The sequence below is a fragment of the Calypte anna genome, chromosome 1, assembly GCF_003957555.1.
Source record: "Calypte anna isolate BGI_N300 chromosome 1, bCalAnn1_v1.p, whole genome shotgun sequence".
Lineage (NCBI taxonomy): Eukaryota > Metazoa > Chordata > Aves > Apodiformes > Trochilidae > Calypte > Calypte anna.
Window position 1 is genome coordinate 116,431,791 of NC_044244.1, and position 20,074 is coordinate 116,451,864.

The following is a 20,074-nucleotide window of genomic DNA, read 5'->3' on the forward strand; positions in this document are numbered from 1 at the left end:
ATTGCATAATTTGTAGGTTAATATTAGCATAATCCTACAGTATATTGTTTAGCAACAGTATAGAACTAAAGTTTACTAAATGTTTTTCCAAGATGATAAATAAGAATGTGTGTCTCTAACACCGATAATTTCCATTACATAAACATCTACTTTGAAAAGTAAAGTTTGAAAAGCTAAACTGTGACATTTTGCTAAAGCAGAATAGATCATAGAAGTGGGTTTCATAGTTTATAAAGAACTATTATCAAAATATCAATTAACTGAAACACACATGCAGAATTAAGATTTGGTTTACAACAACAAATCAATAACCTTTTCTATCCTGTCTTGTGTTTGTTACTGTGATGTGTTTAATTTTTTTTGTATTTCCACCTTTGCATGGCTTCTTAAAAATGTCAGCCCTGGGTTCTGGAATATCAAGTACAGTCCCATTGTAAGAGTGTCCAAGTTAGCATCTGTAAAGTTTTGTACAATATCATGTCACGCCAATCCACAAAAAGGGCCGGAAAGAGGACCCAGGAAACTACAGGCCTGTCAGCCTGACCTCAGTGCCTGGCAGGGTTATGGAGCAGATCATCCTCAGTGCAATCACACAGCACCTGCAGGATGGACAGGGGATCAGACCCAGCCAGCACGGGGTTAGGAAGGGCAGGTCCTGTCTGACCAACCTGATCTCCTTTTATGATCAGGTGACCCGACTGGTGGATGAGGGGAAGGCTGTGGATGTGGTCTACCTGGACTTCAGCAAAGCCTTTGACACCGTCTCCCACAGCATCCTCCTGAAAAAACTATCAGCCCATGGCTTGGACAGGAGCACCCTGTGCTGGGTTAGGAACTGGCTGGAGGGCCGGGCCCAGAGAGTGGTGCTGAACAGGGCTGCATCCAGTTGGCGGCCGGTCACTAGTGGTGTCCCCCAGGGATCAGTGTTGGGCCCAGTTCTGTTCAATATCTTTATTGATGATTTAGATTGAGTCCATTGTCAGCAAATTCACAGATGACACTAAGCTGGGGGGGAGTGTGGACCAGCTAGAGGGCAGGAGGGCTCTACAGAGGGACTTGGACAGACTGGTGAGATGGGCTGGTTCCAACAGGATGAGGTTCAAAACGGCCAAGTGCCCGGTCCTGCACTTTGGCCACAACAACCCCATGGGGAGCTCCAGGCTGAGCACAGAGTGGCTGAGAGCAGCCAGGCAGAAAGGGACCTGGGAGTCTGGATTGACAGGAAGCTGAACATGAGCCAGCAGTGTGCCCAGGTGGCCAAGAAGGCCAATGGCATCCTGGCCTATATCAGGAACAGCGTGGCCAGCAGGTCCAGGGAAGGGATTCTGCCCCTGTACTCAGCCCTGGTGAGGCCACACCTCAAGTCATGTGTCCAGTTCTGGGCCCCTCAGTTCAGGAAGGATATTGAGGTCCTGGAGCAGGTCCAAAGGAGGGCAACCAGGCTGGTGAAGGGACTCGAGCACAGATCCTATGAGGAGAGGCTGAGGGAGCTGGGGGTGTTCAGTCTGGAGAAGAGGAGGCTCAGGGGAGACCTCATCACTCTCTACAACTCCCTGAAAGGAGGGTGGAGCCAGGGGGGGTTGGTCTCTTCTCCCAAGTAGCTCCCAGTAAGACAAGAGGGCATGGACTTAAGCTCTGCCAGGGGAGATTTAGATTGGATATTAGGAAAAAGTTCTTTACAGAGAGGGTAATCAGACATTGGAATGGGCTGCTCAGGGAGGTAGTGGGTTCTCTGTCCCTGGAGATATTTAAAAAGAGACTGGATGTGGCACTCAGTGCCATGGTCTGGTAACCACACTGGTAGTGGATCAAGGGTTGGACTTGATGATCTCAGAGTTCCCTTCCAACCCAGCCAATTCTATGATTCTATGTAGAATACTACCCAGTAATCTTGAATTTTGCTTATAGCAAATCAAGTCCAAAGTTTTAGTAAGGAGTTAAAGCAGCAATAGTTTTATTGCTTAATGTAAATTGTCCTTTAACAGTTGTCTTTGGTTGCTTTTTTTGCTTTCTAGCTTTCCAGAGGCAAAATAAATCCATTATGTGCTAGTGAGAAAAAAAGAAAATGCTCCCTCAAGCCACTGTTTAACACACTTCCTGTTGGAGTGTCAGTACATATAGAAAAAAATAAGGACAATTTTTACAATTGTTTTTCACTTGTCAACTATAACATACTCAAATTAGAGGAATCAAGCTACCTTACAAAGCGTCAATGCTTCTGCCTTTTTTCAGTCTATATAAGACACATTCTGGTCTGAAGTCTGTATGAAACCTAATTCTTGGCTTCAGAGTGCCTGATCCTTTCTTTTTATCAAGCTTATGCTGGGAAAAACAGGAGAGGATGACACACCAAAGAGGAAATACTGCACAGATATCAGTCACCTGCTGCCTGCATTGTTTTCCCTTCTGCACACCCAAGGGCAAAGGGATTGAGTAGATGAAGATACAATGGATACACTAATTTTATTTTTTTAAATCTCCACCTCTGACAGCAATCAAGGGTGGATCCCTAGGTAGCTGGGTAAGAATTGGAAGGCATGTAATGACACTTTTCTAAACTCTGTATTCTCTGCTTGGGAATTCCTGAGCCCAACAGTCTGCCTGAGTTTTCGTAGTCTTCAGAGCATTGCTCTTTTATGAATTCACAGATCAGTTTTTACCATCTACATTTTACTGTGCCAAGACTTCATCCTCTTAGCTGCTCAGTGTTTGTGTTTAATTAGCCTTCTCTTTTTTGTGGGTTTCAAATTTGCCACCTGTTAACAGGATTGCAAATGGTAAAACAAAAACCTCTTTGTGTTTAAATTTTAAAAAGCTATTTAAAGTAGTACTCTGATAGGATGCAATACACAGGGTTAGCAGGACAGGAGGGTCATCCCACAGCACACAGTGTGAGTATGAAGCTGCATGGTGGTGTTCCCATTCAGCCCCCATTTTGAATGGTCCTGCCACTGCATCAACAACTGCGTTTTCTCTTACCATTGTAACAGTATTCAAGTGCAGTCAATCACTGAAAGAGCACTGAATCTTAGTGCATTTGCCTGTCCACAAATTTCCTCTATATACACTGATGCTCAATATTGCTTTTTGCTTATTATACTGAGGGTAAAAATGTGTTTTTTAAGACATGGGTATTAAGCACTAGTATTTTAAATTGTAAGTTTTTAATACGCATATCACTGCATATCAATATATATCAATATGCATATCAACTTCTTTCTTTTCCATGAAACTCTTATTAGCCAAAACAAAGGGAAGAAGAATGAGAGGACAGAAGATTTAATTTGCAAATGCTGGAATGCAAATTTAGTGATACTAATATCAACCCCTACTGCATCTTTGTATTTAAGCTGCTGATAAAGTTCCTCATGCTGAGAAGAGTAATTTCATTTTGTGAGGAACAAAAGGAAAGCTGTTTTAACATAGTGTACAAAATGAGAAACCCTACTGGACCAAAAGAAATTGATTTTAGCTTTTGTTTTTTAGGTAATAATTTTAAATGTAAAATAAGATATTTCTATGTAATTCAGAGTAAGGTAGTTTAAAAAAAAGAAATACTGTAGTGTTCTTTTCAGTTATGGTTTGGCTCATTTTGAAAACTTAAGTATGATATACATGATAAATGATCACTGTAATTTTAATAAATAAGGTGAGTGACTGCAATTTTTAATTAGATCAATTGTCTGCTTAAAATATTATTGAGAAGAAATACAACACGTGGCAGATCTTGAACAACTGCTGTGCTCATCTGTAGCTATGCAGAGTGCTCATAAACATTACCTAGGAATCTATGTGTATTATTTGAACATAATTTAAACCTGTGTAATATTTTACTGTGATTATGGACAGTTTTCATGACAGCAAGGAAAAGGAGACCACATTCAAGCCAATGATTTGAAAACTATGATGTCTCCAGTTGACAATGCTTGATAAAGTGAGAAACAAAACATATTTAAAGGGCAAAGGTGAAAAATACTTGGCTGTTTCAAGAGCATTATAGTATATGAAGGAAAGAGAATATAGAAGAAATGTACAGTGGCATAAATTGTTACAGCAATGCAGATATTTGATTATCATAATACTTTTTTGTAAAATGTCTTTTTAAATTATACTTTTCCCCAGTGTATTCAACAGAAATACTTTGAAGGCATGAGCTTTGCTTATTCTTGAAAAATGCTTTGTAGTCATTTTGATGCCTCAACAGCAATATTCCACCAACTGCTACTGTGTTGAAATTACTACAAACCTCAGCATCTATTTTTCATTCTTAAATAGAGAAAGGATTTGTGAACTTTTTGTATTTGGTCATCTCTAACAATTTCTGAGATGGTTGATACTGGGATCCAAAACAAAACCTGTGAGGATGCTGTTTAATTAACACCTTCACAGCATACTAAAAACTTAACTACAGCTTGAATTTACAGGGAACAAAGAGACTTCTGTCAGATTTGTTGGGAAGCTGTCAGCCCATAAATGCTTAGCATTGTCCTTCCATAAACTACTTTTTGACCCTCATGTATTTTTAACTTTTTATGAATTTGTTTTTTGTTGATTAGTTAAAATATGAAAAACAAGTTAGGAATACATAGACAACTGGAGACAAGAAAAAATATTTTCTTCTAAAAATGAAAAATCAGCAGCACAATGGAAAAGTCTGTATTCCCTAAAAGGAACCTGAGTTTTTTGTGAATTGAATTAATTTAAACAATCGTATAGCTTGTCCATGCACAACCAGATTACTTCCTAGAAAAATAAATTAGCATCTTCATCTTTATCCTTTAAATACACTCTAAAACCTATTATAATTCCTCAAAGGAGGATTATGAAACTTAACAACAGTTTCTTATTTAATGATGATCTGCTAACAAAACAGTCTAGTTAATCTCTGATTAGTAATCACATTTCAACAGCAATCCAAAACACGGGATAACTGAATTCCTTAAGATATAGACCGTCCCAGACAAACTAAATTCCCTTTTCATTTCATTTGTTTAGTACTTTACCTTTGCTAAAACAAACAGATATTGAAGCAAAAGATCAATCAGTAACTCTGATCAAAAGCAGATTAGATCTTCTCAAAGTGCCAGAGCATTTACATGGCCTTTTATGTAGTGGACTGTAGACTTGCAGAAAGAGTGGTAATATTTTTTTATCCTTGCTTATTGTACAAAACAAGTTTTTTAATATTTTAACTTTCAATCATCCTTGCATACCAGTCATTTTTATTGCTGCATAAATACCTTCATCAAATACCCAAACTGATTCAAAAATAGAAAAAAAATGCTTATTAAAGTTTCCCTTTGCACAATACAAATACAAATTCCTTTAAAAAATTTGTATTTTCTTTGCAATAATAATAAATGGATATCTGTATTAATTGGAGAGGCAGACAAAATCAGTTTCTCTCAGTAAAACTGGATGAGAATTGTAGCATATGGCTGAGATCCTTAGGGGTAGTCTCTCACCCCAGAAGTTTCCATTTAAAAAGTTGTCTTTTGCATCTGTATTACATATAGTATTGCAGTTCATATTTCTACAAAAGAGAAAAAATTCTTTAGTCATGATAGGATCAAGAACAGGACAGGAAAAGAACCTGTCTATTTGTAATTTTTCATCCTTTGTTTTATGATATGATGGGATCATCAGATGCATCACAGGTCTTTTATTTTTCCTTTGGAAAGCATTCTAAATATCATTGCATAGTCACAACACACGGGCAGCCTGTTGGACAGCAGTAACTGCAGGGTTGGGTGCTACAGCAGATTACTAAGGTGTGTTAGGAGCCTTTTATAAACACTGATTGTGCTTACATCCAGGGGTATACCTGGTTACACTGTACCTGTAGGTATCATACCTATGAAGTGGTTTAGTGTGGGTTAATACCACTGTAAACTGGAAATATGTTTTGACTATGGAATTAATTTGCAACATTGAAAAGGGTTTTAAAATTGTCAAGACACTGATTTCTGACAGATATGCCTACTGGTATTTTCACTGTTCAGAAGTACTGCCATGTTTTCTTTTAAACTTTTTTTTTCTGTTAAAAATGATAATAAACGATGCCATCAACATCACACTAAATTAGGGGTTTTGGTTTGGTTTGATTTTGATTGTTTTTTAATGTTTTTTTGGCTTTTAGGGTTTTGTTGGTTTTTGTGGTTTTTTTGTTGTTGGTTTTTGGGTTTTCTTTTTTTGTTGTTTTTGTTTTTTTGGGTTTTTTGTAGTCAATAAATAAAGTATCAATAGATACTTATTTCATCTCCTTTTGTACTTGCAGACGCTTTGACAAATCCTTGGAAAAGTGGCAGCTTTTTCATCGTGACATGAAGAACTTTAACCATTGGCTGACTGAAACTGAAGAGAAGCTGTCAAGAGCACAGATAGAGGCTGGAGACGTGGGTCATGTGAAAACCAACCAGTTTCTCCAGGTAAGACTTGATTAATGCATTTTCTGGTTTTCTGCAGTGAAATGTTTGCAGGTCTGGGTACACTGTAGTTTTGCAGTTTATTTAAGGAGAATTCCTGTTATTGAGTGGACAGTGGGAATTTTGGTCAGATATTTCTGCTTAACTAAGAATTTTCAAGTCTGTTTCAGTAGTTTAAAAAAAAAAAATAGTAAAGTATAGGATGACATGGAATATTGTGGTACTAACACCGTTCCATATTTGTTTGGTCTGTATTTAAAGTGCTCACTAACTCCCAATTGATACTTACGACGAGTAGAAGCATCCAATGTAATTTTAAAATCTTATGGAAGAAATGTGATGAACCATTGAGCTGTACAAGAGCTATTCCGTGAACTACATCTTGCAAATATTGCTTATTTTGCCTGCTTCATTTTTTACTCAAAGACCTTTGATGATACTTTTTGTGAAATGCAGTGTGACAGAATAGCCACTCAGTTCCTAGGTGTCTGGTTCCAATTTCTGTGCTTTTCACCTTGGAAGGTCTTTGAGCATCATAAGGAAAATAACAGTTTCTTGGTGGTTTATTTCATTTCCCTCTTGTATGAGTGAAATGGTAACGGGTATGAAGAATTAATTCTATACTGATGGGTTTTAAGTTGATAGGCTTGACTGAATAACACAGCTTGCCTAAATTCTAGATTTGTGATATAAATTACTACCTGTGCATAGGAAAAGAATCTTCTTAAATTTATCAGCATATGTACATGTGAATTAGTGGATTGAATTACTGGATTTAAGTTTGTTCAGAAATTAGGTCTAATATGAAAGGTAAAGTTTTGCTTTGAATGCAACATTAATCTACTTTGTGGCCAACAGCTGAAAAATATATCATGAGTTTTGAATTTTTAACATTTAAAGTCACCTTTTTAAGATTTAGACTGCTATTTCTTGACTGTAGAAGCACTGAACTGAAAAGGAAAACAAATCATGCAGTGTAAGTATCTAAAATAGCTGCAACTGTTAAGCAATACATCAAGCTGAAGTAGTTAAAATTGGAGACAAATATTTTTCTGCAAATTCCTATCAATGCTTTGAACACTAAAAAAGTCTAAGATCTGGCTGATAGAATTTCATCAAACAAGGTGCTCTTTCTTGTGTAGGTAAAAGTAGCAGCACTTGTGTATTTCTGCTGAAATTTCATCTCTTATTTCTCTGTCCCACAGTTTTGAACATTTCTGTGAAAAAAACAAAATACTGAAGTAAGACTGGAGTATCTATGTGGCCAATAGTAATATAATGGCACAAAGCTTTACCCCTTCTTTGTTTTGTGTCTTCTCCATCACCATTGGCACTATTCTGGTATCCTTGAGCAGTTTCAAATGAGCATTTTAAAAAATTGGATCCATGTGAAAAAGTGTTTGCAGTCTTTTTTCCAACCCCTTTCTAAGATGGTATTTTCTCACTGAAGTTCATTTTTGAAAGTGCATAGACCCAAGTGAGATCTATCTATGGTATGAATGCACTGGATGTGTAGCACATTTCACAGTCCCAGCAGGCTAGAATCATTATTTTCTTGTCATCATGGAGAAAGAAGTTCCTTCTAAACTGAACATCAGACTTAAAGACCCTGAGATAATGTCTTGTTATGCCAAAGCTTAGATTTCTGTGTAGAACAGGATTGCTTCAGTTTTATATTTCCCTTTAACCAAGCCTCCTTCTCATCTGTTATCCATTTGTTATTTTCTTAAGCAATATATGAAAACATTTTGAATATGCATTTGCAGAATGGATTTCTACCATGATCTTCTTTTTGCACTACATAAAGATTTTTCTTTCTTCCTTTTCCTATGTGTTAGAGATCCCAGGAACTCACAAATTTGTCTCTCAAATATTACGTTTAATTTAGTACAACAGAAAAAACTACCTTACTAATGAAAATTCACATGGTGTGAAAATATTCCAGCTAACCTGAAGAATGCAGACCTAATGTTGGTTTGTTTCTGAAAGCAGTTCTGAAGTTGCATTGTTCCTATTCTCCTTATTGGTTCCTTTTTTATTTTGCTGGGTGTTATTTGAAAAGTATTAGGCTTCTGTGAGGCTGACAGAAGAGATCACTGGAATTTCCATCAGGCAAATAGTTAAACCAGCTGAGCATTTTGATTTACTAGATTAGCAGCTTGTTTTATTAATGAGATAATGCTGCTTAGTGAACCATATTCAGAATTAATGGGATTTGCTTGAAAATGCTTTCACATACAAGTGAATAGTCTTTTATTCAATAAACCTGTTTTATAAAAAAGTTATACAAAAGCATTCAGATGAGTAGTACTGTTTCTAGGTATGACTGCTTTGGAAAAGTAATGATTAGTGTATTCATTAACATTCAGTAAATACATAGAGTCTAATGTTAATGTAAAATTAAACAGTCAACAGTATGATTAGGTGATTATGTTAATAAAGGGTAAGAGTTAATTAGGTTCTTTCAGGTGTATTTGGGGAGGGAAGGTCCTTTTTGCTGCACAATGGCATGATATTAATCAATATTTATGCGTTATATATAAGCTGAACCTAACCTAATAATAGAATTTCTTTGTTTCGGGTCATGAATACTTAACTACTCTTACTGTGAATTTTTCACTAAGACTTTCCGAGAACAGAAATGGTGGTGTTGTTAAGGTATCACATTTCAGTTTTTAAGAAATCATAATTGACTTCTTTTATGATTAGGAGACATGGGATTTAAAAGAATGTTTTGCAGATAGCACATCATATAATCCCTTTGAAACATATTGAACTCTGTCTTGAATGTAGTTAAAGATTTTTTTGGTCTCATTATTCTGACTGAAAGGTTTTGCTGTATCTTCACTCTTTAATGCTTTGCAACTTTAACATCAATTTCCTGCATTTCCGCTTACTTATTTTAGTGCCAAGACTGAGATGTAGTTCAATTTAATCTGCTCTCTGATGTTTATCCCTTTTTGTTCTTATTTTTCCTATTGGATCTAATTTAGTAAACCAAAGCTGCAATTTTCCACTTGATGATCTTAAAGGTCTTTTCCAACCTAAGTGATTCTATGGTTTTCTAATCTGCTTTCATATGATAGCTAAACAACTTGACTCTTACTTCCTGTCCCTGCTCCTCTTTCTGGAACATGACTTCTAAAAAAAGCACACTTTTATCCAAACTGAAATACCATGCATGATGAAATACCATCATCAAGATAGCATAGGTTCTGCAATTTATAGTTGGATCTTACCATGTTAGAGAATAATTTGTAATTATGCATGTAAAATTTTTTATTATTATTTTTTTCCCTGTGGTCTGCTTTGCAGCCCCCAATCTGCATTCCCCTTCACATGGGAAAAAGAAAAAAAAAAAAAAGAAAAAAAAAAAAGAAATAAACAAACAAAAAGTACAGGTTGTACTGGAAATTAATTTCCACATTAATATTCAGAAAAGAAGGAAACAAGAATTGGTTTTATAGTGTATTCATGTGCCATCAGGAGGCGCTAAAAAGTGAACTACAAGAAGACTAATTCCTCAACAGTTTCAAAGCTAGACTGTCAAGTTGCATTCCTGAATTTACAAGTAACATACCTGAGAACTTAAAATTAGTATTCTTATTTTTAAAATACACAACATCCAGGATGTTTCTTCTTTACACTGGTATTTAGGAACTGCTCAGCAATCTATATTTATGTTCTAGTTTGAGAGGACCAGAATAAAAATTGCCTACAACTATAGTGGTTGTGCTTTTCATGGATAGCTTTATTAATCTTATTTATTTATATATACATATTATTTATATATATAAATCTTATTTAAAACCATTCATCCCTTCCATACCATTCTATCCATCACATGCATAATTATCAACTTATTTCAGACTAAAGCCATAAAGCCAGATAGTAAGCACAAATAAGACAATACATTAATTTTATGTTGCTTTAAAAAATAAACTTAAAAAAAAAAAACCAAAACCAAAACCAAACAACGCTGCATTATGAAAAACTTAATTTTTGTGCAGAGCAGACAGCAAAGGATCAACATCTGCCCTTAATCTGTCTAAAAAATACTTGAGCTAAATCTACCTATCCTAATTTTGGAAGTCATTTTGTTTCAGGAAGGATGATCTAACTTTCATCTTTTATACTGAGGTGTTTTACAGCAAGTTCCTTTTTTACTGACAGTCTTTATAGTCATCTTTATCGAGGTGTTTCTTTGTTACTCTAAGGAAAAGAGTCAAGGGAATTGGTTACGAACTTGACCAGTGATGGGTGGATATTAAAGAACAGGGTTTTTGCCTAGACTACTTTAGTATTTATTTTTTGTTTCAGATACACTTGTCAGTTCATTTATTTCTCTGAGGTGTTATCTTCTATAGAGAGACAGAATGCAGCATGCATGGAAATAGTGGTAACATGCTTGAGTCATTTAAATAAAATATTTACTTCTGCCCTACCGCAAATGTCCAACATACTTCTTTCATTCTTAATATTTGCATGTGAGATCCATCTCGCCAAAGTGGGTCCAGAGTAGGCATCTGTATTTGAACTTGTAATCCTGATCTGACGTTGCAGACAAAGAAGATAAATAGGCATTTCTAAGGTGAAGGTCACCTGACCTTTCTAAGGTACCCAGAATATTTGAAGTTAACTGTGAAAACATTGGATGTGTTAGCTTCTCCAGAAAAAATTGAATTCTATTTAAGTGATCAAATTTATTTAATTGTTTGCGGTTTTATTTTGCTTTTTTTTTTTTTTTTTTTGCTCTGTTCATTGGGTTTTTTTTGTTTCTTTTAAAGAGAAAGTGAATAGTTATTAAAATATAAGTACCTGAAATTATTTAAGAATTAATTTACTTCCTACTCCTTTGCATCCGTGTTTCATCAAGTTTTGAATACTCAGCAATTACTAGTACTAGTGAACCAGCACTGATGCTAGCCAGAATGTATTACTAAGTAATGTATTCATGCTGAAATAAATATATTTTCGTAATTGGACAGGACATTGGACAGAATAATTTTGCCACAGTACAAAGATAAAATTCACTGAATGGTTCATTGCATGTAGTAGAGGAGAATGGAAATTATTGAAGTGAATTATGAATTGTTACTTCCATTGTGATGTCTGAACAGCAGAAATACTGAAGCTAGAACTCAGGATTTTCTGGTTTGTAGTTGTCTACAGGTTCCATCTGAACTGATTTTCACCATGGGGGTCTTTATAAGGTGCTTCTTTTTTGTAAGAATTTTTGTCAGCTGTTTGCTAGGGACTACACACTACACTTATCCCCCTGTTAGTAACCAATTGCATCCATTTTTTTTTTTTAAGAAATAATAAAATATCATTAGTTTTTAATAATTCCAATCTTCTGTCAAATGTATTTAAAATTAGCCAGAATATGTTAAACTATGGAAGACCAACAAATAATTAGCTCAAAACAGACTGGAAATTAGATTATTTTCCTAAAAGTAGATTCCTGGAAACTATTTGACTTCTTTTGTTGCATTGTTATCCAAATAGCTACTGGGCAGAAAGCATTTTAGATAGAGGCTACTTATTCATTTGTCCTATTTGAAGCTTCTTGAACAAATTTGTTCTCACTTTTCCTTTCTCATATAATGCTGGCTTGGAGTGGTGTATGTGATTAGTTCTATTTCTAAAAGTAAAATAATAATAATAAAAAAATATTTCAGTAAAGCTTATAGCAGAATTTCAGGAAAACATTAGATATTTATAGTAGACAGTGATCTCAAATCTTGTGATTTATCCTGGTGATTTTAGAACACCGTCAAAACTATATATTTAATTAAAGTGGGTCTCCCAGCATACTGGATGCCTGGGATGTATTATTTATGTACTGTTTTGATTTCTGGAAGACACACCAAGTTTATTTATAACTGACATCATCTTTTCTTTTGAGTCTTTTGTTGGCCCTCATTTTACTGCTGGGTGTTACAGGTTTTAGAGACGCAGAGCAAACTCATGCACCTTGTGATATTGCTGCAGCCCTCTGCTGAGTCAAGTAAAGTCTGCTCTGGTTGCTTTCTAAATTTGCTATCACTGCCCTATTTCATTACCTCTTTTGTAACTGTAATGCCTTCAGCAATGGCTCCTGTTACACAAGACTGATGATTCTCACAACCATTCTCCAACCCAGCCGTAAGCAAGGGATGCTATCTGAGAATGGGTTTGTGTCTTTAAGCTCTGCAAGATGAAAACAGGAGTGATTGCATGTCATAGTTTAGGTCTAGCCAGCAACTAATCACTCACCCTCAGTGGTGGGATTGCGAGGAGAAAATGTAACAAAAAGCTCACGGGTACAAAGACAGGGATGTAACTCACCAGTTACTGTCACAGGCAAAACAGACTCCACTAGTGTAAAAAAAAAAAAAATCAGTTTATTTTGTCACCAATCAAACCAGTACTATAATGAGATGTAAAAACCAATCTTAAAAACACTCTCCCCCCTTCCTTCTTCCTGGGCTGAAATTACTTTGCCCCTGATTTCTCTGCCTCCTCTTTCCCAGCAGCAGTGCAAGAGAATGGGAAATGGGGGTTGTGGTCAGTTCATCAGAATTTATGTCAGACTTGGATCCAGGTGAGCTTCTGTCAACTTCTCACAGGAGTAACCCCTGTAAGCCCTCCCTCACTGCCAAAACCCCAAAATACACACCCGTCATTAAGTCTGAAGAATACAAAGACTTTGCCAAAATATGTCTATGTGGTTAGGCTGATAAACTTACCATCTTTCTTCTTGTTTGTTTGTTTCAGAAAGGAAAGAAATATAATGACCACAACAGTACAGGTTTTGGTTTTAAAATAGTAATAGAAAAGCAATCTGGCAGTTCATTCTGGTGACTTGATGTTTTTGCTAGAGGAAACCATGCTTTTGGAGCATAGCAATGTTGACAGTTTGAAACTTCTAAATTATTAATCAGCAAATATCAAATCAAGATGCTGTTTAGTGTACATTCAAGAGGTTGTTGAGGTTTTTTATTTCAAAAGTTTGGACTTTAAAAAATTTCTGCTGTAGTTTCTTTTAGGATGGAGATGAGTAAAAAATGGATTTTTTGGCCCCATAAGCTTTAAGAAAGATGAGTAAATGTATCATCTTGATAATCATTTTAGTATAAAAGTAAATCGTATAATACAGATTAAATTTATTGTATCTCTTTTTTTCTCCAGAATCCCCTAAATCTATGAAAGAGACAGTTCCATGGAATATGTAAATATTTCATACTAATATGTAAATTTTTGTTATTAAACTGAAAGGTAGTGGTTTCAATAGATATTTGTACTTATATTTGAAAAGCTTCTGTCACTACATCTTGGTTACTGGGGTTTTCTGTGCTAGAATTCTGGTTCATTTTTTAAAACTAGAAGAAACATGAGAATTATAGTTTTCCATTGTTTCTTCACAGTCACTCTTTAATTTAAAATAAATTAACATATTTTTCAACTTTAGTGTGTGACAATCCAGTGAGTTTGCACATGACTTAATGTTCCTGACTGACCATCTTTTACATCTTTCTTGTACTGTAGGTGCTGAATTTCAGTGACATGTATTTCAGCAAAACACAGAGGAAGCATAACCTCCCCATTTCTTTATGTGCTTTTAAAACAGTTTTTAGAATTGCTTTGTCTGTGTCACAATGAAAACTCCAGGAATAAATGATTCTTTACCATTTTTCTCTTCGCTAATTCTTTTGCTTTCAGATATTTTTCAGAGTTGTTGTTTTGCATTGTAAGAATCCAGGGCAATGAGCAAGGACTGCATGCTTTATTCCTAGAGGTAGACTGTACTTTCAACTGTACTGTTGCATGTGCTGCCTTGTTTGCTTTTTGGTCACTGATCAATTTCTCTAGCAGTGATGGGGTTGCACAGATTAGTCATCTATCCCCTAATCTTCAAATTCTGTAATAACTTTATTCTGCATGCAGGGCTGATTTACTACTTTTTTTTTTTTTTTCTATTTTTTTTCCCCTCTAAATACAGTTATACAGTTTAAAATACAAATAGGTTGTATACATATTTTGAGTTCTCTCAGGCTCCACTAGATTTCCTGAAATAAATATAAATGTAACATTTAAGAAAAAAGCCCAAACATTTCTGTTGATGGAATTTTTGAGAAACAAAGAAAATTTAAAATTAACAAAGTCAGAATAACTTCATACTAACATTATCTTGATACTCTAACATCTGTCTGTACAGATTAAGTGGTAAGCCTGCTGCAGTGAAAGGAGCAGGTAGGAATAAGTGGCTTGAATTTCACAGTCAAGGAAGGAGAAGGCAGCTCTGGTAACAATGGCTATGGTTTGGTGGAAGTTGTGGTCCTGTTTGTTTGGGAAGTTAGAGAACTTACCTAATGATAATGTTGAATGCTTTTACCAGGTGTATGCTTGTTCTTTTTTTTAGTTGATATGTTTCTAGTCAGCTCTTAACAGATTTTATACATTTTTAAAATACTGTTTTCAGTTATTATGCTTAAGGTAACCTCAGTGCATTTCCAGAAGACAAACTTTGAACAAAACTTTTTATCTTAATCCAATCTTTCTAATTGAAAAAGTACATATATCTCATATTTTGATTATCTGAGTCAGAAATCAGCTGCCATATTTGATCAGGTATATAAAAATTGTCCAATTATCAAAGAAAAAAGTTTAGGTATAGTCTAGAAATCTATAGCATTACCTTCTTAGTGATTGCTGTCTGTAATAATAAAAAAAGTCGTAATTTAACTGTGCTTTAGATCTAAAACTTTTTTATTCGAGTCCAAAAAACATAGAAAGTCAAGACATTCTTTGCTGTTTTATGCCATCTCAGTATTTTTTTTTCATTTGAAAAACTTTGTTTTCCTTGTTAAATGGAGTGATGCTGTGGATGGCAGGTTTTTTTTTTTTTTTTCGTTTTTTTTTTTGGATGGTATGTTGTTTTAATAAAGTCAGTGCTGAAGAATTACGTTTCTAATGGCTTCACAGTTTACCAGTGCAGATATGAGGCTGAAGCCCTTGACAGAAAAATGATACTACACGAGAATTTTATTTATACTTTTTTTCTACATCCACAGAAGATTATGCAGAGTAAAATTATTCCTATTTCTGTAAGGGTACTTCTGAGCAATGTTGGAACACAGAAAAAAAAAAATAACTGTTTTCAACAATCGATTTGGAAGTACAACACAGCAATGCACATTGTCTTTAGTCTGTAATAAGACCAGGTTTGATTAAAAGCTGGGCAACACCTTCAATGTAACTTTTTGCTGCTAAAATTTTAAATTAGCTTCTGTGAGCAAACAAATTTTTGTTAGTCCAGTGGGATGTGATACAAATGGATCTTCAACTCAGAGCCAGCATGTTATGATTAAAAGTGCCACTGAGGTTCATATTTCTTTTTTCATAGCACAAACTGGATTCTGATCTGTTTATGGCTCCTGGGAGAACAATATTATAGTATAATTTTCACATATGAATGTAGCATTTTTTGTACCTTGCATAAATCATTCTTTGGAGAAAGTTTACAAGGCTGTATTGGGAGCAAAAACTGTGCATGAATAATTATGAAGAAAGCCATTCCAGTGTACAGAAGGCAAAGTGTTTTTATTCTTTTTAGTATAGATACATAAGATGAGATTCATCTCACTTAATTTTAAATATCTCCAGTATAGGCTGGGGGTCTTTCTGAACTCCATCTATTGCTAAAGGAAAGTAATAGCTACATTTGAGACAAAATGATCGGAGATTCGTGGTAGAAAATAAAGGCTTGTCAGTAGTGTAATGTTAAATATCAAAATGTAGAGTAAAGTTACATCCTAGGGCAGGGTAAGCAAAGTGTTTATATGTAGGTGTTAATTTTACCAGACATCCGAAGAATGGGAGGACCCCATTGTCTAGAACATTGCAAAAATTAGAATATAATAGATATGAGAAAATATCAATGACACAATTTCTAGTGTATTTTCTGGGACATGTCACAATCCTTCCTGGATGAACTTTTTAACTAGATCTCATTTAAAAGATGGCTGCTGAAGACATTAGGAAAGGTAGGAAATGGTGATATCTCATTGTAGTGAAACAAAGATCTTCAGATGAATCATGAGCCAACTTTTAATTTTAATTTCATGGTCTTCGTTGGTGTCTTTAATTTGACATAACATTTGGGATTTATAGTAATCCAGTTTCTTCTTTTGCTGTTTTGATCTAGTGAAAACTTCACTGTGTTTTTATGTTTCATAAGAAACATAGAAAATGTTTAATCTAATTCAGTTTTTATATAGGCTCTTTCTATAACTATGGATTTAATGTTCTCCTTCCTTAATTCGCATTATCTGGTCCACTGTGTCGTACTTAAAAATCTTCCTATGGTATTTAGAGGATTATGGCGTTAATGTTTCCATATTGATTTCAAATGCCAAATACTGTGTAAGGTTTTATTCACAGTAATAAATTCATAGCCATGATGTATCTTTTTCTAACACTGCAGTATAAGCAATATGATGTCAAGTTTACATTTGACCTTGAAGATGCTCAATGACTCTTCTGCAGCTTTCCTAAGATGGATAAAGCTGTCTATTATCTGCAACTGTGTTATCTAGCCAAACCGTGGCAGTATTCTATCCCTATTATGATTTCTGTTCAAGTCTGTAACAATGAATTTATTCAACTGAGATGCTATCTATTTTATTCACCTTCATAATACTGAGACAATACAGAATGATTTTATTTATTTTATATATTTTTTCAAGCTCAATTCCAAGCCTTTGCAAGCAATGAACTCACACAATAACAGAACAATCAAATGACATTTTTAATAATTTGCTAGAAAATCCTGTTTTGTTTTACTTTATTCAAAAAAAAAAAAAAAAAAGAAAGAAAAAAAAGTAACTCATGTATATTTAGTCCAAATACAGAAACTAAAAAAAAAATATATGGCACCATAAGAAATCTATGTTAAGTAACTGTATACATTTTAGCAGAAGTGTTGTTGGTTTTTTAATTGATAGATTAAACTGTTGTCAATCATAGATACTTTCAAGTAATTAAAAAGCAGTTTGCATTAGCCATGCCTGGAATTCTATATCATCAATATGTAAATTAATTAGGCTGAGAACAGAAATGGGAGTTGCTAACTATGGGCTGTCTTTTGTGCAACCATTTTTTCTTTATGATATTAAATATCACTTTTCATAGAATCATGGAATTGGCTGGGTTGGAAGGGACCTCAGAGATCATCAAGTCCAACCCTTGATCCACTACTGCTGCAGTTACCAGACCATGGCACTGAGTGCCACATCCAGTCTCTTTTTAAATATCTCCAGGGACAGAGAATCCACTGCTTCAGTGGGCACATCCTTGTAATATTCCAGCTTGTCACACTGACCACAGCTATGACCTAAGTTGAATATGATAGTACTTTCTTCTCCTGAAAATATGGAATTTTCTGCAGCTGGTTGTTACAGTGTCTGGTTGGTGGTGGTGGTGGCTGAGTCTGAAAAAAAGAAAAAGAATGAAGAAAGCAGAGGGGAAAAAAATAAAACTAAAACCAAACAAACCAAACAAAGAAAAATAACCCCAACAAACCACCAAATAAAAAGAATTTGCTTTCGGTGACTTAACTGGCTGTAATTTGAATGGCTTTGTGTATACTGTAGGGTGGAACCTTATAGTTGCTATAGACAAAAAATGAGATAATATTTTTTAAACAAACTTTTATTTTGCTAGGAGGTAGTTGAGTTATCACTGCCTTATTTGTAAGTCTTAACCCCATGTTTCCCTATGATCATATTCGCGTCATCTTTCAGCAATATGTGCACATTTTTCATATTGGGTACTCCAGATAAGTAAATTTTATGTTCTCTTCAATAGATGGGTGGCCGGGAGGGTAAGATGTAAAATTTTCAGTGTTATCTGAGAAAGTGAGGGCCTAACAGATTGTCAGTTCCACTGAGATAAGAGTACTTAACTCCTTTAGATTATTTGAAAATCATTAATAAACAAATTAAGTAATTTTGCCCCTAGTCTCAGCAAAAAAAAATCTTATTGAGAAGAAGAAAAAAATTCTGAAGTCACGAGTCCTTTTCTACTGCACTACCTTTGCAGCTGAAACAACAAAATGAATCCAAATAATGAACAGACTTTACAAACCATTAAGAAGCAACACTGATATATCTCATTTTATCTTCTTATCAACATTCATTAGAGCATTATATATCTCTCAGCTGATATGACCAGTGAGTACTCTAGACACACTTGTGCTTCACTTTTGATATATTAAATCAAACATGAATGCTGTGTCGACTTTTCATTTGCTATGCTCATTTCTAATATTATCCACGTCTTCATATAATTCATGGATACATTTTCATAATTAAGTTGTATTTTTCCAAGGAAAAAAAATACGCTTTAGTGCGAGATTAAGAGAAATTTGATTTTCTTTCTTAATTAACTATTTTGATGGAGGAATTTGGTGCAGCACAAAGAGATAAGATGTATGTAACAGCTTAAATATATCTATTGAAGTTGATCACATTTCTATAGGAGTGAATTAATGAGGGAATAAATCATAATCAAAATGAATATTTAAGATCCAAGCCCAGTGTGATAAAATACATGTCTAAATAGAACATGCATTTCTTTGAACTAGAATAATTTCATCTCTCTAACTCACACTTTGAGTGATGCTGTTTCATTACAGAATTTTTTTTTCATGATAAATTTCATCTTTGATGGAACCATGAGATGTGTAAAAGGAGCAAAATTAAATATTACTTTTTAAATGTGCTTTTCAGTGGTAAGACAATATATGTAAATTTTTATATTAGAGCTACTGGAACTGCTCAGGGTGTTTGATGTAGCTGTCAGCCTTCCTAGAATACATTTTATAATTTTCTTCAACACGTATGGCAACTGGTATAAAAATACTAAGCAGCAGCAAAAAAATTATTGACATTTTTTCTATCAACTGTAATAGTGAAAATAATAAATTGAAGAAAAAATATAGGGCTTTTAATTTTATTTTTATATAATAAGGATAAAGCAATAATTTTCAAGGTAAATTACTATCTTTTTTTTTTTCTCTTAAAAATGTATTCACACATAAAGTTCCCTATCTGATCTGTGCATGGCCAAACCTGATCCAAGTGACTGAGATGTGAAGATATGAACTGCTGAACGAGTTTTCTATGTTAACTTCTGCTCCCTAACAGCTGTTTGTCGGGTGCTCTGTGACTTCATCAGGCAATAGGCCAGGTGATCAATACTGGTGATAGCTACAGAGCAAACATGGCTGGAGAGTGCCCCTGTGTCCTTTGCAGTCTCTAGTACTGCATACATTGGCTTTTGGCAAATTCACTAATATGCCTGAAAACTAAAAATGTGCAATATGACTCTTATTGTTCAGACATATTGGCCAAACCCAAAAATTTTTGAGAAAAAGAAACTTGCTATTAGGTATGGAAGTAATCCGTGCACCTGCCAAAAGCTGAAGACAGGGGCTGGCAATCATATTAGAAGAAACAGGCAGTACACTGGCAGAAAGTTCTACAGTGCTGATAGCACAGCAGGCTCTATATTATAGGTAGTACTTTTTGTTATACTTGTAGGTGAAAGAGCAGTTTCCACTCATTTCTGCATTTAACATCTATGCTGCTGTGTCATGGAATTTC

General features: G+C 34.8%; 1 protein-coding gene across 4 annotated transcripts in view; it reads left to right on the forward strand.

Moving 5' to 3' along the window:
* Window positions 1-20,074, forward strand: part of DMD (dystrophin) — a 950,620-nt gene that overhangs the window by 418,710 nt on the left and 511,836 nt on the right. For all 4 annotated transcript variants that reach the window (XM_030448312.1, XM_030448319.1, XM_030448327.1 and 1 more), the window contains exon 44: window positions 6,278-6,428. In XM_030448312.1, the coding sequence (XP_030304172.1) occupies window positions 6,278-6,428 (151 nt within the window). The remainder of the gene's footprint in view (window positions 1-6,277; window positions 6,429-20,074) is intronic.